Genomic DNA, 15,092 nt, shown 5'->3' on the forward strand with positions numbered 1-15,092 from the left:
CTTATTTTTTTCCTTGGTTCCTTTCTTTTGTCTTTTGGTTTTCTTAGGTTGTTTTTCCTTTTTCTTCTTTTTCTTCTTTTCGTTTTTTTCTTCTTCTTCTTGGTTTGCAATGATATCCTCAATAACCTAGTGAAAACCAAAATAATCATAGCATTTTCACAGATCCCTATCGAGAGGAGGACTGTTTTTCCTGTCTGGAAGGAAGTATTTGTGCTGGTCAGTATCTCCTCTCTGCCTGGCCCTGGACCCTGCAGGCCGACCCCTTGTGGGGTATGGTGGGGGTCCTGCCTGCCATCTACCCTTAGCTGGATTCGTGAGTAGGGGGCAGCAACCTCAGTATAGATGGAGAGAGAGTCTGGACATTTCTGAGCCCAATTCCTTCCCTAATTCCACCCGCTCCAGCTCTTGGAGGTTCCACAAACTCTAGGGGAGGTCACAGCTTCCTCAACGTCTCAGCAACAGCTGGATGTGCCAGCCCTGCCCACAACTCATCAAAATCCAGGGGGAGGATGCCACTGTTTCCTGCCAGGCTCTGATGGCAACAGCCACTCTTGCAATAACTTCCATTTTCATGAATTGGTTTCTTTCACCAGTGATTTAATTTATATTCCCTACAGTGACAAAAGACCTTTTATCCTCCTAAATTATAAAATATTTGTTAAAAAGCATCCAGTTCACACAGGATTAGCACCACTGCAGAACTATTATACATTTGTTTTAAAAAAAAACATATAATTCAGTTCAATACAACAGTGTTCACTGAGCACTCACTCACTGCCATAGAGAGCGGTGACAATGACAGTACACGCTTCCTGTTTGGCCCCTGGGGCTTTGCTCATCACTCGTCATGTGGCCAAGACAAGCTGCATAAGCTCTCTGAGACTCAGTTTCCTCAGCTCTAAAATGGAGCCAGCATCTCCATACACAGCACTTAGGATCCGCCGGGCAAGCTCCTGGAAGTCTCCCGGAGACAGACTCCGCTGCTACACCAGACGCACGGGGATTGCTGTTGTTGCCCCGTTTTATGGATGAGAGAACTGGGACACACAGAGTGCAGTATCCCAGCCAGGGACACACAGCTAGTGAGTAGCTGAGCTGGGATTCAGGTGGCACTAACCAGAGTGAATTTCATAACGCAGGGAGAAAAGAGGCACGATGCATAAAAATACATGTCAACTTACTCCATCGTACAAAATGCACAGAGTGAAACCAACAATCCATACTCCAGTTTCAGGTACATACACATGTAGTCCAAGTACAAAGGAATGTAAGGGAATGACCTACTCCAAATTAAGTACAGCAGTTGCCTTTGAAGATGGAGCAATTAAAAAATTGGGGGTGGGGAGACAAGGGCTAATATTGTTTTATCCTAGTGTGGAAAAAGGAGAGAGGTGAAGCATGTGTTGTGCACATATTTGGCCACGCAAAAATGATCTTTTCCCAGCCCGGGCAACATGATGAAACCCCATATCTACAAAAAAATACAAAACATTAGCCAGGCGTGGTGGTGCACACCTGTACTCCCAGCTATCTGGGAGGCTGAGGTGGGAGGATTGCCTGAGCCTGGGAGGTAGAGGCTGCAGTGAGCTATGATCCAGCCACTGCCCTCCAGCCTGGGCGACAGAGTGAGATCCTGCCTCAAAAAATGAAACAAAACAAAACAAAACAAAACAAAACAAAACAAAACAGACAAAGGTTCATCTCGACTCACAGAACCAAGGTGTGGCTGCCCAGTTCTTCATTGCACTGGAGCACTTGGAACACAGACATCGTTTGGACCTTAGAAACTGCAAAACTTTCAGAAATGTAAAGACTTAAAAAAAATAGTCTGATATATAAAATATGAGCAGCTGAAAAAAAGATGAAATCCTTATTTGTGGAGTATACATTTCACTGTGGCCTTATCAGTTACGCCTTTTAAAGTCTTACCAATTATATGGTTTATTTCATCTCTCTCCTTTTAAAGTTTATTAGTTTAAATTTTTGAGTATTACACTTTCATGGTTCACAATTCAAAAGTTACGAAAGAGTAATTATACATAAATACATAATATACAGTGAAAGGCTTCCTCCCCATACTATTACCCAGCCAAGAAGATCCACTTTCTCTTTTTATTTTTATTAAGGCATAATTGACAAAAAATTAATATATTTACAGTATACAACATGACGTTTTGATATATGTACACATCGTGGAATGATTAAGTCAAGCTAACTAACATGTCCATCCCCTTACATTCTTAGCATTTTTTTGTGTGATGAGAACATTTACAATATATTCTCTTAGCAATTAAAAAATATACAAAATAATATTGTTAATTATAGTCATCATGCTAGACAATACATCTCCAGAACTTTTTCCTCCTGTGTAATGGAAACTCTGTACCCTTTGACCAGCATCTCTCCATTCCCTGATCTTCCCCTCCCAACCTTGTTAATCATTATTCTACTCTCTGCTTCTGTAAGTTAAATTTTTTTTTTAGATTTTATTTATAAGTGAGATCATGCAGTATTTGTCTTTCTGTGCCTGGCTTATTTCACTTAGCATAATGTCCTCCAGGTTCATGCATGTTGTCACAAATGACAGAAATTTCCTTCTTTTTTAAAGCTGTATAGTGTTCCACTGGGTACATACAATACATTATGTTTATCCATTCATCCACTGAAGAACACTGAGGTTGCTTCCGTATCTTGGTTATTGTGAGCGATGCTGCAATGAACATGGAAGTGCAGACACCTCTTTGACGCACTGATTTCATTTCCTTTGGATACATACTCAGTAGTGGGATTGCTGGATCATATGGTAGTTCTATTTTTCATTTTTTGAGGAACTTCCATGCTGTTTTCCATAATGCCTGTGTTAATTTACATTCCCACCAACAGTGTACAAGGGTCCCTTCTCTCACATCCTTGCCAACATTTGTTATCTTCTGTCTTTTTGATAACAGTCATCCTAACAAGTGTGAGGTAATCTCTCATTGTTTAATTAGCGTATGTCTGTTGCGTTGAGCATTTTTCCATATACATGTTGACCATTTGTATGTCTTCTTTTGAGAAATGTCTATTCACGTCCTTTGTCCAATTTTAAATTAGGTTGTTTTCTTGCCATAGCAGTCTTTAAATTCTTTATATACTTTGGATATTAACGCCTTTCAGATGTATGGTTTGCAAATATTTTCTCCCAATTCATAGGTTGACTCTTCTCTTTTGTTTCCTTGCTGTGCAGAAGTTTTTTAGTTTGGTGCAATGCCATTTGTCTACTTTTACTTTTTTTGCCTGTGCTTTAGGGGTCATATCCAGAAAATCACTGCCCAGATCAATGTCATGGAGATTTCCCCTATGTTTTCTTACAGTAGTTTTATAGTTTCTGGTCTTTTATTCATGGCTTTCACTCATTTTGAGTTGATTTGTGTATATGGTGAGAGATAAGGGTTCAATTTCCTTGTTCTGCATGTGGATATCCAGTTTTCTCACACCATTTATCAAAGAGACTTATCTTTCTTCCATTGTGTGTTCTTGACACCTTTGTTGAAAATCAATTTGCTGTAGTGTGTGGGTTTACTTCTGGGCTCTCTCTTCTGTTCCATTGATCTTTATGTCTGTTTTTATGCCAGTATCATGCTGTTTTGCTTTCTGTAGCTTTGTCATATATTTGGAAATCAGGAAGTGTGATGTCTCTAGCTTTGTTCTTTTAGCCCAAGATTAACTGGATATTTGAGGTGTTTTGTGGTTCCATATAAATTTTCGAATTTTTTTTTCTATTTCTATGAAAAAGTGTCACTGAAATTTTGATAGTGATTACATTGAATCTATAGATCACTTTGGGTAATATGCTCATTTTTACAACAGTAATTCTTCTAATTCATGAGTACAGGATATCTTTCTGTTTATTTGTGTCCTCTTAAAATTATTTCATCAATGTTTTGCAGGTTTCAATACACAGACTCTTCAACTCCTTGGTTAAATTTATACCTAAATTAAAAAAAGTTACCATAAATGGGATTGTTTTCTTGATTTCTTTTTCAGAAAGTTCACTGTTAGTGTATGGAAATGCTACTGATCTTCTGTATGTTGACTTTGTATCTTGAAACTTTACTAAATTTGTTTGTCAGTTCTAATAGTATTCTTAGTGGAGTCTCTGGGGTTTTCTTTTTTCTTTTTAAAAAAATTTAAAAATTTAATACAGACAGGGTCTTGCTTTGTTGCCCAGGCTATTCTCGAAAACCTGTGCTAAGTGATCCTCCCACTTCAGCCTCCCAAACTGTTGGGATTACAGGCGTGAGCCACCACGCCTGGCCTCTGGATTTTTCTACATACAAGATCAAAAACAGGCAATTTCACTTCTTCCCTTCCTATCTGGATGCCTTCTATTTCTTATTCTTGCCTAATTGCTCTGGCTGGACTTCTGTACTAGGTTGAATAAAAGTGGCAAGAGTGGGCATCTTTATCTTGTCCAGCTCTTAGAGGAAAAACTCAGATTTTTCACTATTGAGTATGATTTTAGCTGTGGGGTTTTCATAGTCTTTATTGTGTTAAGTTCCTTCTCTGCATAATTTGTTGAGTTTTTTTTTATCATGAAAGAGTTCTGAATGTTGTCAAATACTTTCTCTGCATCTATTAAAATGATCATATGATTTGTATCTCTCATTCTGTTAATGTGGTATATTACACTGATTGATGTGGATAGGTTGAACCACTCTTGGATCCCAAGGATAAATCCTGTTTGATCATGGTGAATGATTCTTTTAATGTGCTCTTGAATTTGGCTTGCTAGTATTTTGTTGAGGGTTTCTGCATCTATGTTCATCATGAATATTGGCTTATACTTTTCTTTCAGTGTCTTGTCTGGTTTTGGTATCAGGTTTATGCTGGCCTTATAAATGAATTTGGAAGTATTTATTTCTCTTCAATTTTTGGGAAGAATTTAAGAAGCATTGGTATTAGTTCTTTACATGTTTGGTAGAATTCACACAAGAAGCCATTTTATCCTGGGCCTTTCTTTGTTGGAAGGGTTTTGACTACTGATTCAGTTTCTCTACTCACTATGATTTTCTATTTTTTTTTGTGGTTAGTCCTGTTGTTGTATAAGAATTTATCCATTTCTTCTAGGCTAATGAATTTGCTGGTATATAATTGTTCATAGTAGTCTCACGATCTTTTGTATTTCTATGGCATCAGTTGTAATGTCTCCTCCTTCATTTTTAATTTTATTTGTCTGACTCTTTTCTTTCCTAGTCTAGTTAACAGTCTGTCAATTTTATCTTTCACAAAACCAACTCTTAGTTTACCTTTTCTGTTGTTTTTTTGGGGCTCCATTTCATTTATTTTTGTTCTAATCTTTCTTTCCTCTGCTAATTTTGTACTTAATAATAGTTTGTTTTTCTTTTTCTAGTTCCTTGAGGCATAATGTTAGGTTGTTTGAGGTCTTTCTTCTTTTATGGTGTAGGCATTTATTGCTAGAAATTTTCCTCTTAGTACTGCTTTTGTTGCATCTCATAGGTTTTAGTATGCTGTGTTTCCATTTTTATTGGTTTCAGGATATTTTAAAATTTGCCTTTAAATTTCTTCTTTGATCCGTTGGTTGTTTTAGGAGCATGTTGTTAATTTCTATCTGTTAAATTTCAAAGATTTTTCCTTTTATTGTTTCTGGTTTCACACCATTGCAGTCTGAAAAGATATACTTGATATGATTTTGATCTTCCTAAATTTGTTAAGGCTTGTTTTGTGGCTGAATACATGATTTGTCCTGGGGAATGTTCTATGAGCATTTGAAAGGAATGTATATTCTGCTGCTATCGGATCAAATGTTCTGTATATGTCTATTAGGTCCATTTGGTCTAAAGTGTAGTTCAAGTTCATTGTTTCCTTATTAATTTTATGTTTGAATGATCTGTTCATTGTTGAAAGTGAGGTATTGAAATTCCCTACTATTATTGTATTGTAATCTCTCTCTCCCTTCAGATCTATTAATGTTTGCTTTTCATATTTATATGCTCTGATGTTTGGTACACATACATTTGCAATTGTTACATTCTATTGATGAACTGATCTCTTTATAATTATATAATGATCTTACTTGCCCTTTTTACAGTTTTTGACTTAAAGTATATTTTGTCTGACATAATTATAGTTACCCCTGCTTTCTTTTGGATTTAGTTTATATGGAATATCTTTTTCTATCCCTTCGCCTTCATTCTACGTGTGTCCTTAAAAGTAAAGTGAATCTCTTGTATGCAGCATATAGTTGAATAATTTTTTAAAAATCCATTCAGCCATGCTATGTCTTTTGATTGGAGAATTTAATTCATTTATATTTGAGATAATTATTGACAGGAAGAACTTATTGCTGCCACTTTGTTTATTACTTTCTGATTGTCTTGTAGATCCTTCTTTCATTTTGTTCTGGTATTATTTTCCTGATTTCATTAAATAGTTTATTTGTATTGTCTTGTAATTTGCTGAGCTTCTTTAGAATACTTATTTTGAATTCTCTGTCATGTAATTCATGGATCTCCAATTCTTTAGGGTCAGTTAGTGAAAGTTTATTGTGTTCTGTTAGTGGTATCATGTTTCCCTGATTCTTCATGTAGTCTTATAAATGAGTCTGCAAATTCCAAGAAGTAGTCACCTCTTCCAGACTTTATAGACTGGCTTTGGTAAGGAAAGACCTTCACCTGTGGGCAGCAGGGTTGAGGGACAGAGGCATGCCGGGGGCACTGTAGCACTGGGTCTAGTGTTGTGAGGTACCAAGTGTTGGGGCATGTGGTGACTCCAAATCTGGGGGAGCATTCAGTCTTGCCATTTCAGGCAGCTGGAGTCTGTGATGTTGGCACCTGCTTAGTCCTTTGTGGCTGGGGCCAGCTGCAGGTGCACATGTAGCAGTGGGGCATATGCATAATTACAGAGGCCAGCTGCAGACCAGCAACACCATCTGCGTGCATGGCCAACTTCAGGCTGAGCTGGAGTGATGCATGCACATGTAGCTACAGGGACCAGCTTTGGGAACAAGCATAGTGTGGGGATAGGAGCTGGAGGGCAAGGCCAACTGGTTATGCTCACCTAGTTGGGGGGGCCAGGCTAGCAGCTACTGCAATAGTCTGGCTACAGGAGCTAGTCTTGAGTGCATGCAGTGGTGAGGTTGGAGTCTGTGGTAGGGGGCTCCAAGGTTGTTTTCTAGCATACATGCAGTAGCTGCTCTGGGTCCCTGGCCCAGAGAACCTGTGGAGGCAGTATCTGGGGTGATTTCAAGGAGATGTGGTGACTTAGGCACCTAGGGAACATGAGGGCCACTTGGGTGGGTTGCTGGGCTGGGGTCACTGTGGCAGGAGCAGTCATGTTGCTCTGGGTGGCTCCAGCGGGGGACGGGAGACTCAGGCACCTGGAGATTGTGAAGGTGAAAAGAAATGCAGTGTCCTCAGTGGTGAAAACTGAGGGAGGTCCACTGCTTCTGTGCAGGCAGCTGGTTTCCTCAGCTGTGAAAACTGTAGGAACTTCTGCAGAATATGCTGTTGGGGTTCATGATAACCAACCCTGAGGGGTCCTCTGTGGTGAAAGCTGCAGGTGGTTGTGTGGTGGTCTTGAGGGCTGTTGAGTTCCTCAGCAGAAGTCTACAGGAGTCCTGGGCTAAGCAGGACACTGGGGTTTGTGGTGACTTCCAGTGTGTGGCTGATCATAATACATTTGCTAAAAAATCAACCCAAATACTTTGGATATGCTTCTAAAGACACTTTATACACATATATGCAAATATACATATAATACACACACAGAGCACACTGGTATTGTTGTGTTATGTTTGCCAATTGTATAGGTGAAAAGTAATATGTCACTGAAGTTGTCTCTTTTTTAAACCAATACAAAATTTATTTTACCTGCACTCTTCAGTTATAGCAAAATCTTCCAAGTGCACACAGATGTACACATGTACACACACAAATGCACATTACAAACATCAACTTGTCGTTTTATACAAATGTTAGCATATTATAATACTGTTCTTGTTCTGCATTTGTCACCTAATAATATATCTTGGCCATCTTTCCTTAGTGATACATACAGAGCTTCACGGTTCATTTTTTAAAGGGGTATTGTAACAATTTATTTGGTCATTCCCCTACCAAATAAGATTAAGATTATTTCTAACAGTAATCTGCTGTTATTTCTAATAGTAATCTGCTACTACTAACATTGTTGCCATGAATAAATGCATGCAAATATCATTTTGCAGGTGGTGAACATATCTGCAGGATAAATTCCTTAAAGTAGAAATGCTGGATCAAGTGTACGCACATTTGTAATACTGTTAAACTTCCCACCATGGGTTGTGTCAATTTACCCTTCTGCCAGCAGTGTAGGAGAGGGCCTGTTTCCCCATATGCTCGTTGTCATGGTGCATCTTGTTTGCCAGTTACATGGGTAGAAATGTAGTTGCTTTCGTTTTTTTTGGGAAGCCAGAATTGAATTTATTTTGCTCTTGTTCATCAACTTGAGCAAAATCTTCCAAAGTTAAAAGTACACTTTACTGCCTATTAAGTCAGCCATCATTTTTTTGGCCTCAGGGTCAAATTTGGCCTGGTGCCTGTTTTCTTTTCTCAAAATATAATTTTATTGAAGCATATCATATACGCACTCATTTCAAGTGTGCAATTCAATAATTTTTTAGCAAGTATATCAAGTTGTGTTCCACTACCATAAATCAGTTTTAGAACATTCTATCACCCCAATAAGATTCTCTCATTTCCATTAATTGCTAATCCCTTTTCTCTCCCCTTCCCAGGTGTATTAGTCCATTCTCATGCTGGTGTGAAGAAATACCCAACACTGAGTAATTTATGAAGTAAAGAGGTTTACTTGACTCACAGTTCCACATGGCTGGGAAGGCCTCAGGAAACTCACAATCATGGTGGAAGGGGAAGCAAACAGGTCCTTCTTCACATGGCAAGAGGAAAGAGAAGTGTCGAGCAAAGGGGGAAAAGCCCCTTATAGAGCCATCAAATCTTGTGAGAAGTCACTCGCTATCACGAGAACAGCATGACGGTAACTGCCTACATGATTCAATTACCTCCTAACAGGTCCAACCCAAAACAAATGGGCATTACGGGAACTACAATTCAAGATGAGATTTGGGTGGGGACACAACAAAAGTATCTCACCAAGCAAGCACTAATCTACTTTCTGTATCTACAGGTTTCCTTTTTCTAGACATTTCATATAAATGGAATCATAAAATATATAGTCCATCGTGTCTGGCTTCATTCACATTGCATAATGTTTTAATATGGCATAATGCTTTAAGTTCATTCACGTTGTAGCATGTATCAGATGTGCGTTCCTTTTTAATTGCCAAATAATATTAAGTTGCATGGATATACCATATTTTACCATATTCCCCAGTTGATATGCATTTAAGTTGTTTCAAATTTTTGGCAATTATGAGTAATGCTGCTATGAACATTCATCTACAAATGTTTTTGTGTGGATATATGTTTTCATTTCTTTTGGCTAGAGTCCTAAGAGAAGAATTGCTAGGTCCTTTGGTAAATTTATATTTTACTTTTAAGAAATTGGCATGATGTTTTCCAAAGTGGCAACATTTTATATTCCCACTAGCAATGTATGAGGGCTCCCTTTTCTCCACATCTTCATCCACATTTTCATTACCCTAATGACTAATAACGTTGAACATCTTTTCATGTTCTTACTAGCCATCCAGATATCTTCCTTTGTGAATTGTCTGTTCAAGTCTTTTGCCTGTGTTTTGATTGAACTGTCTTCTTATTGAGGTGTAAGAGTACTTTGTATTTTCTGGCTGTAAGTTCTTTAGCAGGTAGGTATTCTGCAAATATCTTCTCCCAGTCTGTTACTTGTATTTTCATTTTCTTAATGGTATCTCTTGAAGTGCAAAAGTTTTGCATTTTGTTGAGATTCAATTGATCAATTTCATCTGTCAGTGTAGTTTTAATTTGCATTTCTCTTACATGTGTGAGGTTGTTCATCTTTTCATATGTTGAACATCTTTTATTATGTTTCAAATTCATTTGAGTTTTCTCTTTCTGAGAACTGTCTATTCACATCCTTTTGCTGATTTTTGTATTGGGTTATTAATCTTTTCTTATAGAGCTGTAGGAGTTCCTTACATATTAGAAGAAAGGTCTCTTGTCTGTGATACTTATCACAAAAAATTCTCTCAGGGTGTCATCTGTCATTTCCCTTACTTGGGGTCATTTTTTCCATGTAGGATTAAAACAATTTTGTGCATGTAGTTGAATTTATCAATTTTTTTCTGCTATGATTCCTGGGTTTGCACCATACTTAGAAGGATCTTTCCCATTCTAAGGTTATGACATATTTCTTTCTTAGCCTCTTCTAGTCCTTTTGTGTTTTTGTTTTGTTTTATACCTAAGTGTTTGATCCACTTGGAATCATTCCAAAGTAAAGTATAAAGAGTTAGGGATTTAATTTTCTTTTTTCTTAGATGACCACCTGGCTCTTTTTATACCATTTATTTCCTTTTTTTCCTTTCACATTTGAGATGCTGTCTTTATTATAAATTTCCATATGTATTTGGGTCTATTTCTTGATTTTCCGTTCTTTTCAATTGATGTGCCTTTTCAGCCTTTTGTCTGTGCCAGTGGGCTCCTAAGAATATGTTTTCATACCTGGCAAAGCTAGTTCCTCCTCATTATGCTTCATTTTCCAAATTCCACTGGTTATTCTCAGTTATTTGCTTTCTACTTAAAGTTTAGTTTGGTCATCCTCCCTGCGTCCTCCCCGCCAATGCCCCAATATAATGCTATTGGTATTTTTATTTGGATCATATTATGTTTATAGATGATATTTAGGAGTCAAGGTATGTATGGTGTTGAGCATTCCTACCTAAGAGCACGATATGCTTTTCCATTTCTTCGCATCCCTCAGGAGTGTTGTAAGCTTTTCTTCACGTAGAGTGTACATTTATCATTAAGCTTATTCCTGGGCATTTTATCTTTGCACTGTTGGTGTTGTAAATGGTCTCTTACATTATATTTTCTAGCTAGCTACTGTTTGTATGCACAATAGCGATTGCTTTCTGCATATTAATTTTGTAATCACCCCATCTTGCTTCTCATATTATTTAAAGTAGTTTTTAGTTTATTCTCTTTGCTTTTTTGCTCTTTAGTTATTCAATGCTTTTCTAAATATTGAACATATGTGCAAAAGGTGATCATTTACCTCTTCCGTTCCCCTTTAGAACACTAGAAAGGGGATATATTGTTTAGTAGCTCCTATGGGACCATGTTAAATAATAGTAGTGATGATGGCTATTCTTGAATTTTTCCTGACACTCATAAGTGGAAATGTTTCTAGTGAATTTCGTTAAGCATGACACTTGGTTTTGAACTAAGAAATATTTTGTAATGTTCAACAAGTATCCCTCTATTCCAATTTTGTAGAGTTCTATTTTTAAATATCAAGAATGGATGTTAAATTTGTAAAATGCCCTTGCAACCTCCACAGTGAGGAACTTATGGTTTTCCCTTTTGGACTTTTTAATACAAGGCAGTGCATTCACAGACATCCTTAACCCAAACCATTCTTGCATCCTGGAATAATCACCACTTGTGGTGTTTTACTAGTTTAATGTGGTGCTGGTTTTAGTGTGCTAATACTTTAGTTAAAATGTTTGTGTTAATACTTATAACGCAGACAGATCTGTGTCTTTTTTTGTTGTTCCATTTTTTCTTTTTGGGTTTTGTATCAATGTTATGATCATTTCAAAAAAAGTATTTGTATTATTTTTGTGTTTTATTACTATATATTTCACCTGGTACATACACTGTTATAATAATAATGCTTGGTCTACTCTCTCTTCATACTATGGCTACAATGGCTACTATTACTGCTATTATTAACATTAGTAACAACTGTGATGATTTTCTGAAGGGTTTCAACGTGCCAAGCTCTGTTCTAAGTATCTCACATGTATTGTCTCATTTAATTATTACCTCAGTGCAGGGAGGTAGGTGTTGCCAGTAACCTCCACTTACAGATGAGAAAACTGAATCGGCGGGTGTGGGGATGAAGCTTGCCTAAGCTTGCAGGTCTAGTGTGTGGCGGAACTGTGATTTGTAATCACCATGCCGTTCTGACTCTTCAATCATCTGTCTTTCAAGGCTAAGCTGCTTTGTGGTCTCCTCTGTTCTCTCTCAATGTGTTAACCAGACATTCTCAATTTTCTTTTGACTAGTAGTTTTTAATGTTTCTCATGGCAATTTAGATGTTCTACCAACATTCTTAATCCTATAATCGCTACTTTTCTAACTGAACATAAAATGTGTCTGGATGTTTGCCATGGACTTCCAAGACACAAATTGTGCCTGGCAATTTAGCTGGCGGGACAACACCTAAACACATAAAAAAAGTGAAACAACTCCAAATCAAAATGACAATCACTCAAGGCAGGGCTTGACAAACTGCCAAATAATAGGGTCAATATTTAGTGCTCATGGAATTCAGTGGAGGAGGGAGGAGTCCTGTGGAGGGCTGAGGCAGCCTTTGGGAGCGGAGGTTGGTTTCCGATGGAGAAGTGAAGGAAGAGCAATTCCTGTGTGCTTAACTCTGAGGGCTCTTGGAGGGGAGCACAGGGACAAAGGGAGGCCGACAGCAGGGTCGGTCCCTTGAAGTCCTGAAACCCTGAGCAACAGCCTGGTTTTTACTGCTGCAGAGAACTTTATGTTACTTAACGAATTCCCTGTTAAAGAACATCAGGCTGTTTTCTTCTTTGTCAATGCAATAAACAAGGCAGACGTGAACAGCATCCATGGCAGGGGTCAGCAAATTATGGTGCATGGGCCAGCTCTGGCCGGCCGCCTGCCCATTTTTGAAATGAAGTGTGACTGGAACACAGCCATGCCCATCATTTACATGTTGTCTATGGCTTCTCTGATGCCTGTATTAGTCCATTCTCACATTGCTATAAAGAACTGCCTGAGACTGGGTAATTTATAAAGAAAAGGGGTTTAATTGACTCACAGTTCCGCATGGCTGGGGAGGCATCAGGAAACTTGCAATCATGGCAGAAGGGGAAGCAAGCATGTCTTACGTGGTGGCAGGAGACAGAGAGAGAGAGAGCACAAAGGGGGAAGTGCCCCTTATAAAACCATCAGATTTGTGAGAACTCACGATCACAAGAACAGTCTGGGGGAACCACCCCCATCAGGTCTCTCCCTTGACATATGGGGATTTGAGATGAGATTTGGGTGGGGACACAGAGACTAAGCATATCAATGCCATATTGGCAGAGCTGAGTAGTGCCAGGAGAGAATGTATGTGCCACAACCTAAAATATTTACTATTTGTCCCTTTACAAAAAAAGGATGTTGACCTCTGACTTACGACAACTTCTCTTATTTCTTTAGTATAAATTCCTCAAAGAGCATTTATGAGCCAAAGCACATACACATGAAAAGTTTTGATATTCATTTGATCCACGTTCCTTAAAAATGTCATGCTAATTTACATATCCAGTAGCAATGTATGAGAGTGACTTTTTCCCACATGCATACCAACTCCAGTCATTACAATGACTTAAAATTTTTACCAGTCCTATAGGTGAAAAGAGATATGGCAACATTACTTTATACATTTATTTGTCAGGGAGTTTTAAAATGTTTTCTTATGTTAAATTCCTGTTCATATTCTTTGCCTTCTTTTTTATTGGGATATTCCAATTTTTGTTATTATTTTCTGAGAAATATTTATACATGAAAAATACCCATTATCACATATGTTGCAAATGTTTTCCTCAGTTATCATATAACTTGAACTTCATTTGTGATTTTTTTTTTGGCCATTTTGCTATTTGAGTTTTATGTAGTTAAGTATATGGGCAGAGTCTCTTCATGGTGTTTGCCTAGGGTGCCATGCTTATGAAATTTTCTCCAGTTCAAACAATTTCTTAAGTAATTTGTGGCTTAACATTTTTACATGTAAATATTTAATTCATCTGAAATTTGTTTTGTATAATAAGGAAGGCTCTACTTGATTTTGCCAAATGGTGAGCCAGTTATTACTAAATAGTATTATTTATTAGTCTGTCCTTCCCCATTTATCTGAAATGTCATCAGTATACTACTGAGTTCTGATACATATACCCGACTAAGTTTCTGAGCACACTATTCTAAAGTCAGATTCCTTGAGTTTGAATCTCAGCTCCACAACTAATTTGGCCAAATTTTTTATCTTCGTAGTTTGGAAGAATTAAATAAGTTGACTTATATAAAGTGCTTGCATGGTACTTGGCACAGAATATTTGTCCAACAAATGTTATCTGTTATTTTTGTTGTTATCCGTCTATTCATTTTCCAGCATTGTGGTACTTTGGCTACTTTATATCTTTATAATTTGTTTTATTTCAATATGGAAAGTTCCCTATTACAGTTTTAAAAACAACTTTTGGGATATTTCCATGCATTCATTCTTCAGATACTTGAAAATAATTATGTCAATAAAAACTTGTTTTGATTTTAACTGGAATTGCATTAACTTCATAGAATAATAAAAAGTGTGTATTTATACTTTTGTGTGTATAATTAAAGTATTAAGTGCGTATAATACTTTATATTATTGAGTCTTTTTATCCAGATAAATAAGTGTTCAGTATATCATTCAAGTCTTCTTTTATCTTCTTCAGTGAGATTTTGTCAGTGTAATTCTGTTCAATTCTGTATAATTTGTCAATATAATTTCTTGTTAAATGTATTGGGTTTCCTAGGGAGATAATTACATGATCTTAAAACAATGATAAAATTCTCACTTTAAAATATTTATCACTTCTTTCCTTTTTCTTATTTGTCTGGCATTTTTTAGAATGTCCAAGGAAATATTCACTAATAGTTCTGATAGCAACTATTATTTTCTTGATTTTGACATTTTTTTCAACAGATTTAACCTAACAATTTTATTTCCTTAAAAAAGAAAACATTTTTAATTTAATTTAAAAAATTAGAGACTATGTTCTCATGGCTGTAAAATTAATATTATCATTATTAAGAAAAACGAAATATATATTGAGCACTTACTATGCGCTCATTTCTATGATTTTAAAGAATCTT

At 37.0% G+C, this 15,092-nt stretch overlaps 1 protein-coding gene across 13 annotated transcripts in view; it reads right to left on the reverse strand.

Moving 5' to 3' along the window:
* The window catches only part of LOC105473857 (IQ motif containing with AAA domain 1), a 188,358-nt gene that overhangs the window by 84,808 nt on the left and 88,458 nt on the right, over nt 1–15,092 (reverse strand). For all 13 annotated transcript variants that reach the window (XM_011727983.2, XM_071073635.1, XM_071073631.1 and 10 more), the window contains one exon: nt 1–126. In XM_011727983.2, coding sequence (XP_011726285.2) covers nt 1–126 — 126 coding nt within the window. The remainder of the gene's footprint in view (nt 127–15,092) is intronic.

This window comes from Macaca nemestrina, chromosome 11 (assembly GCF_043159975.1).
Source record: "Macaca nemestrina isolate mMacNem1 chromosome 11, mMacNem.hap1, whole genome shotgun sequence".
Lineage (NCBI taxonomy): Eukaryota > Metazoa > Chordata > Mammalia > Primates > Cercopithecidae > Macaca > Macaca nemestrina.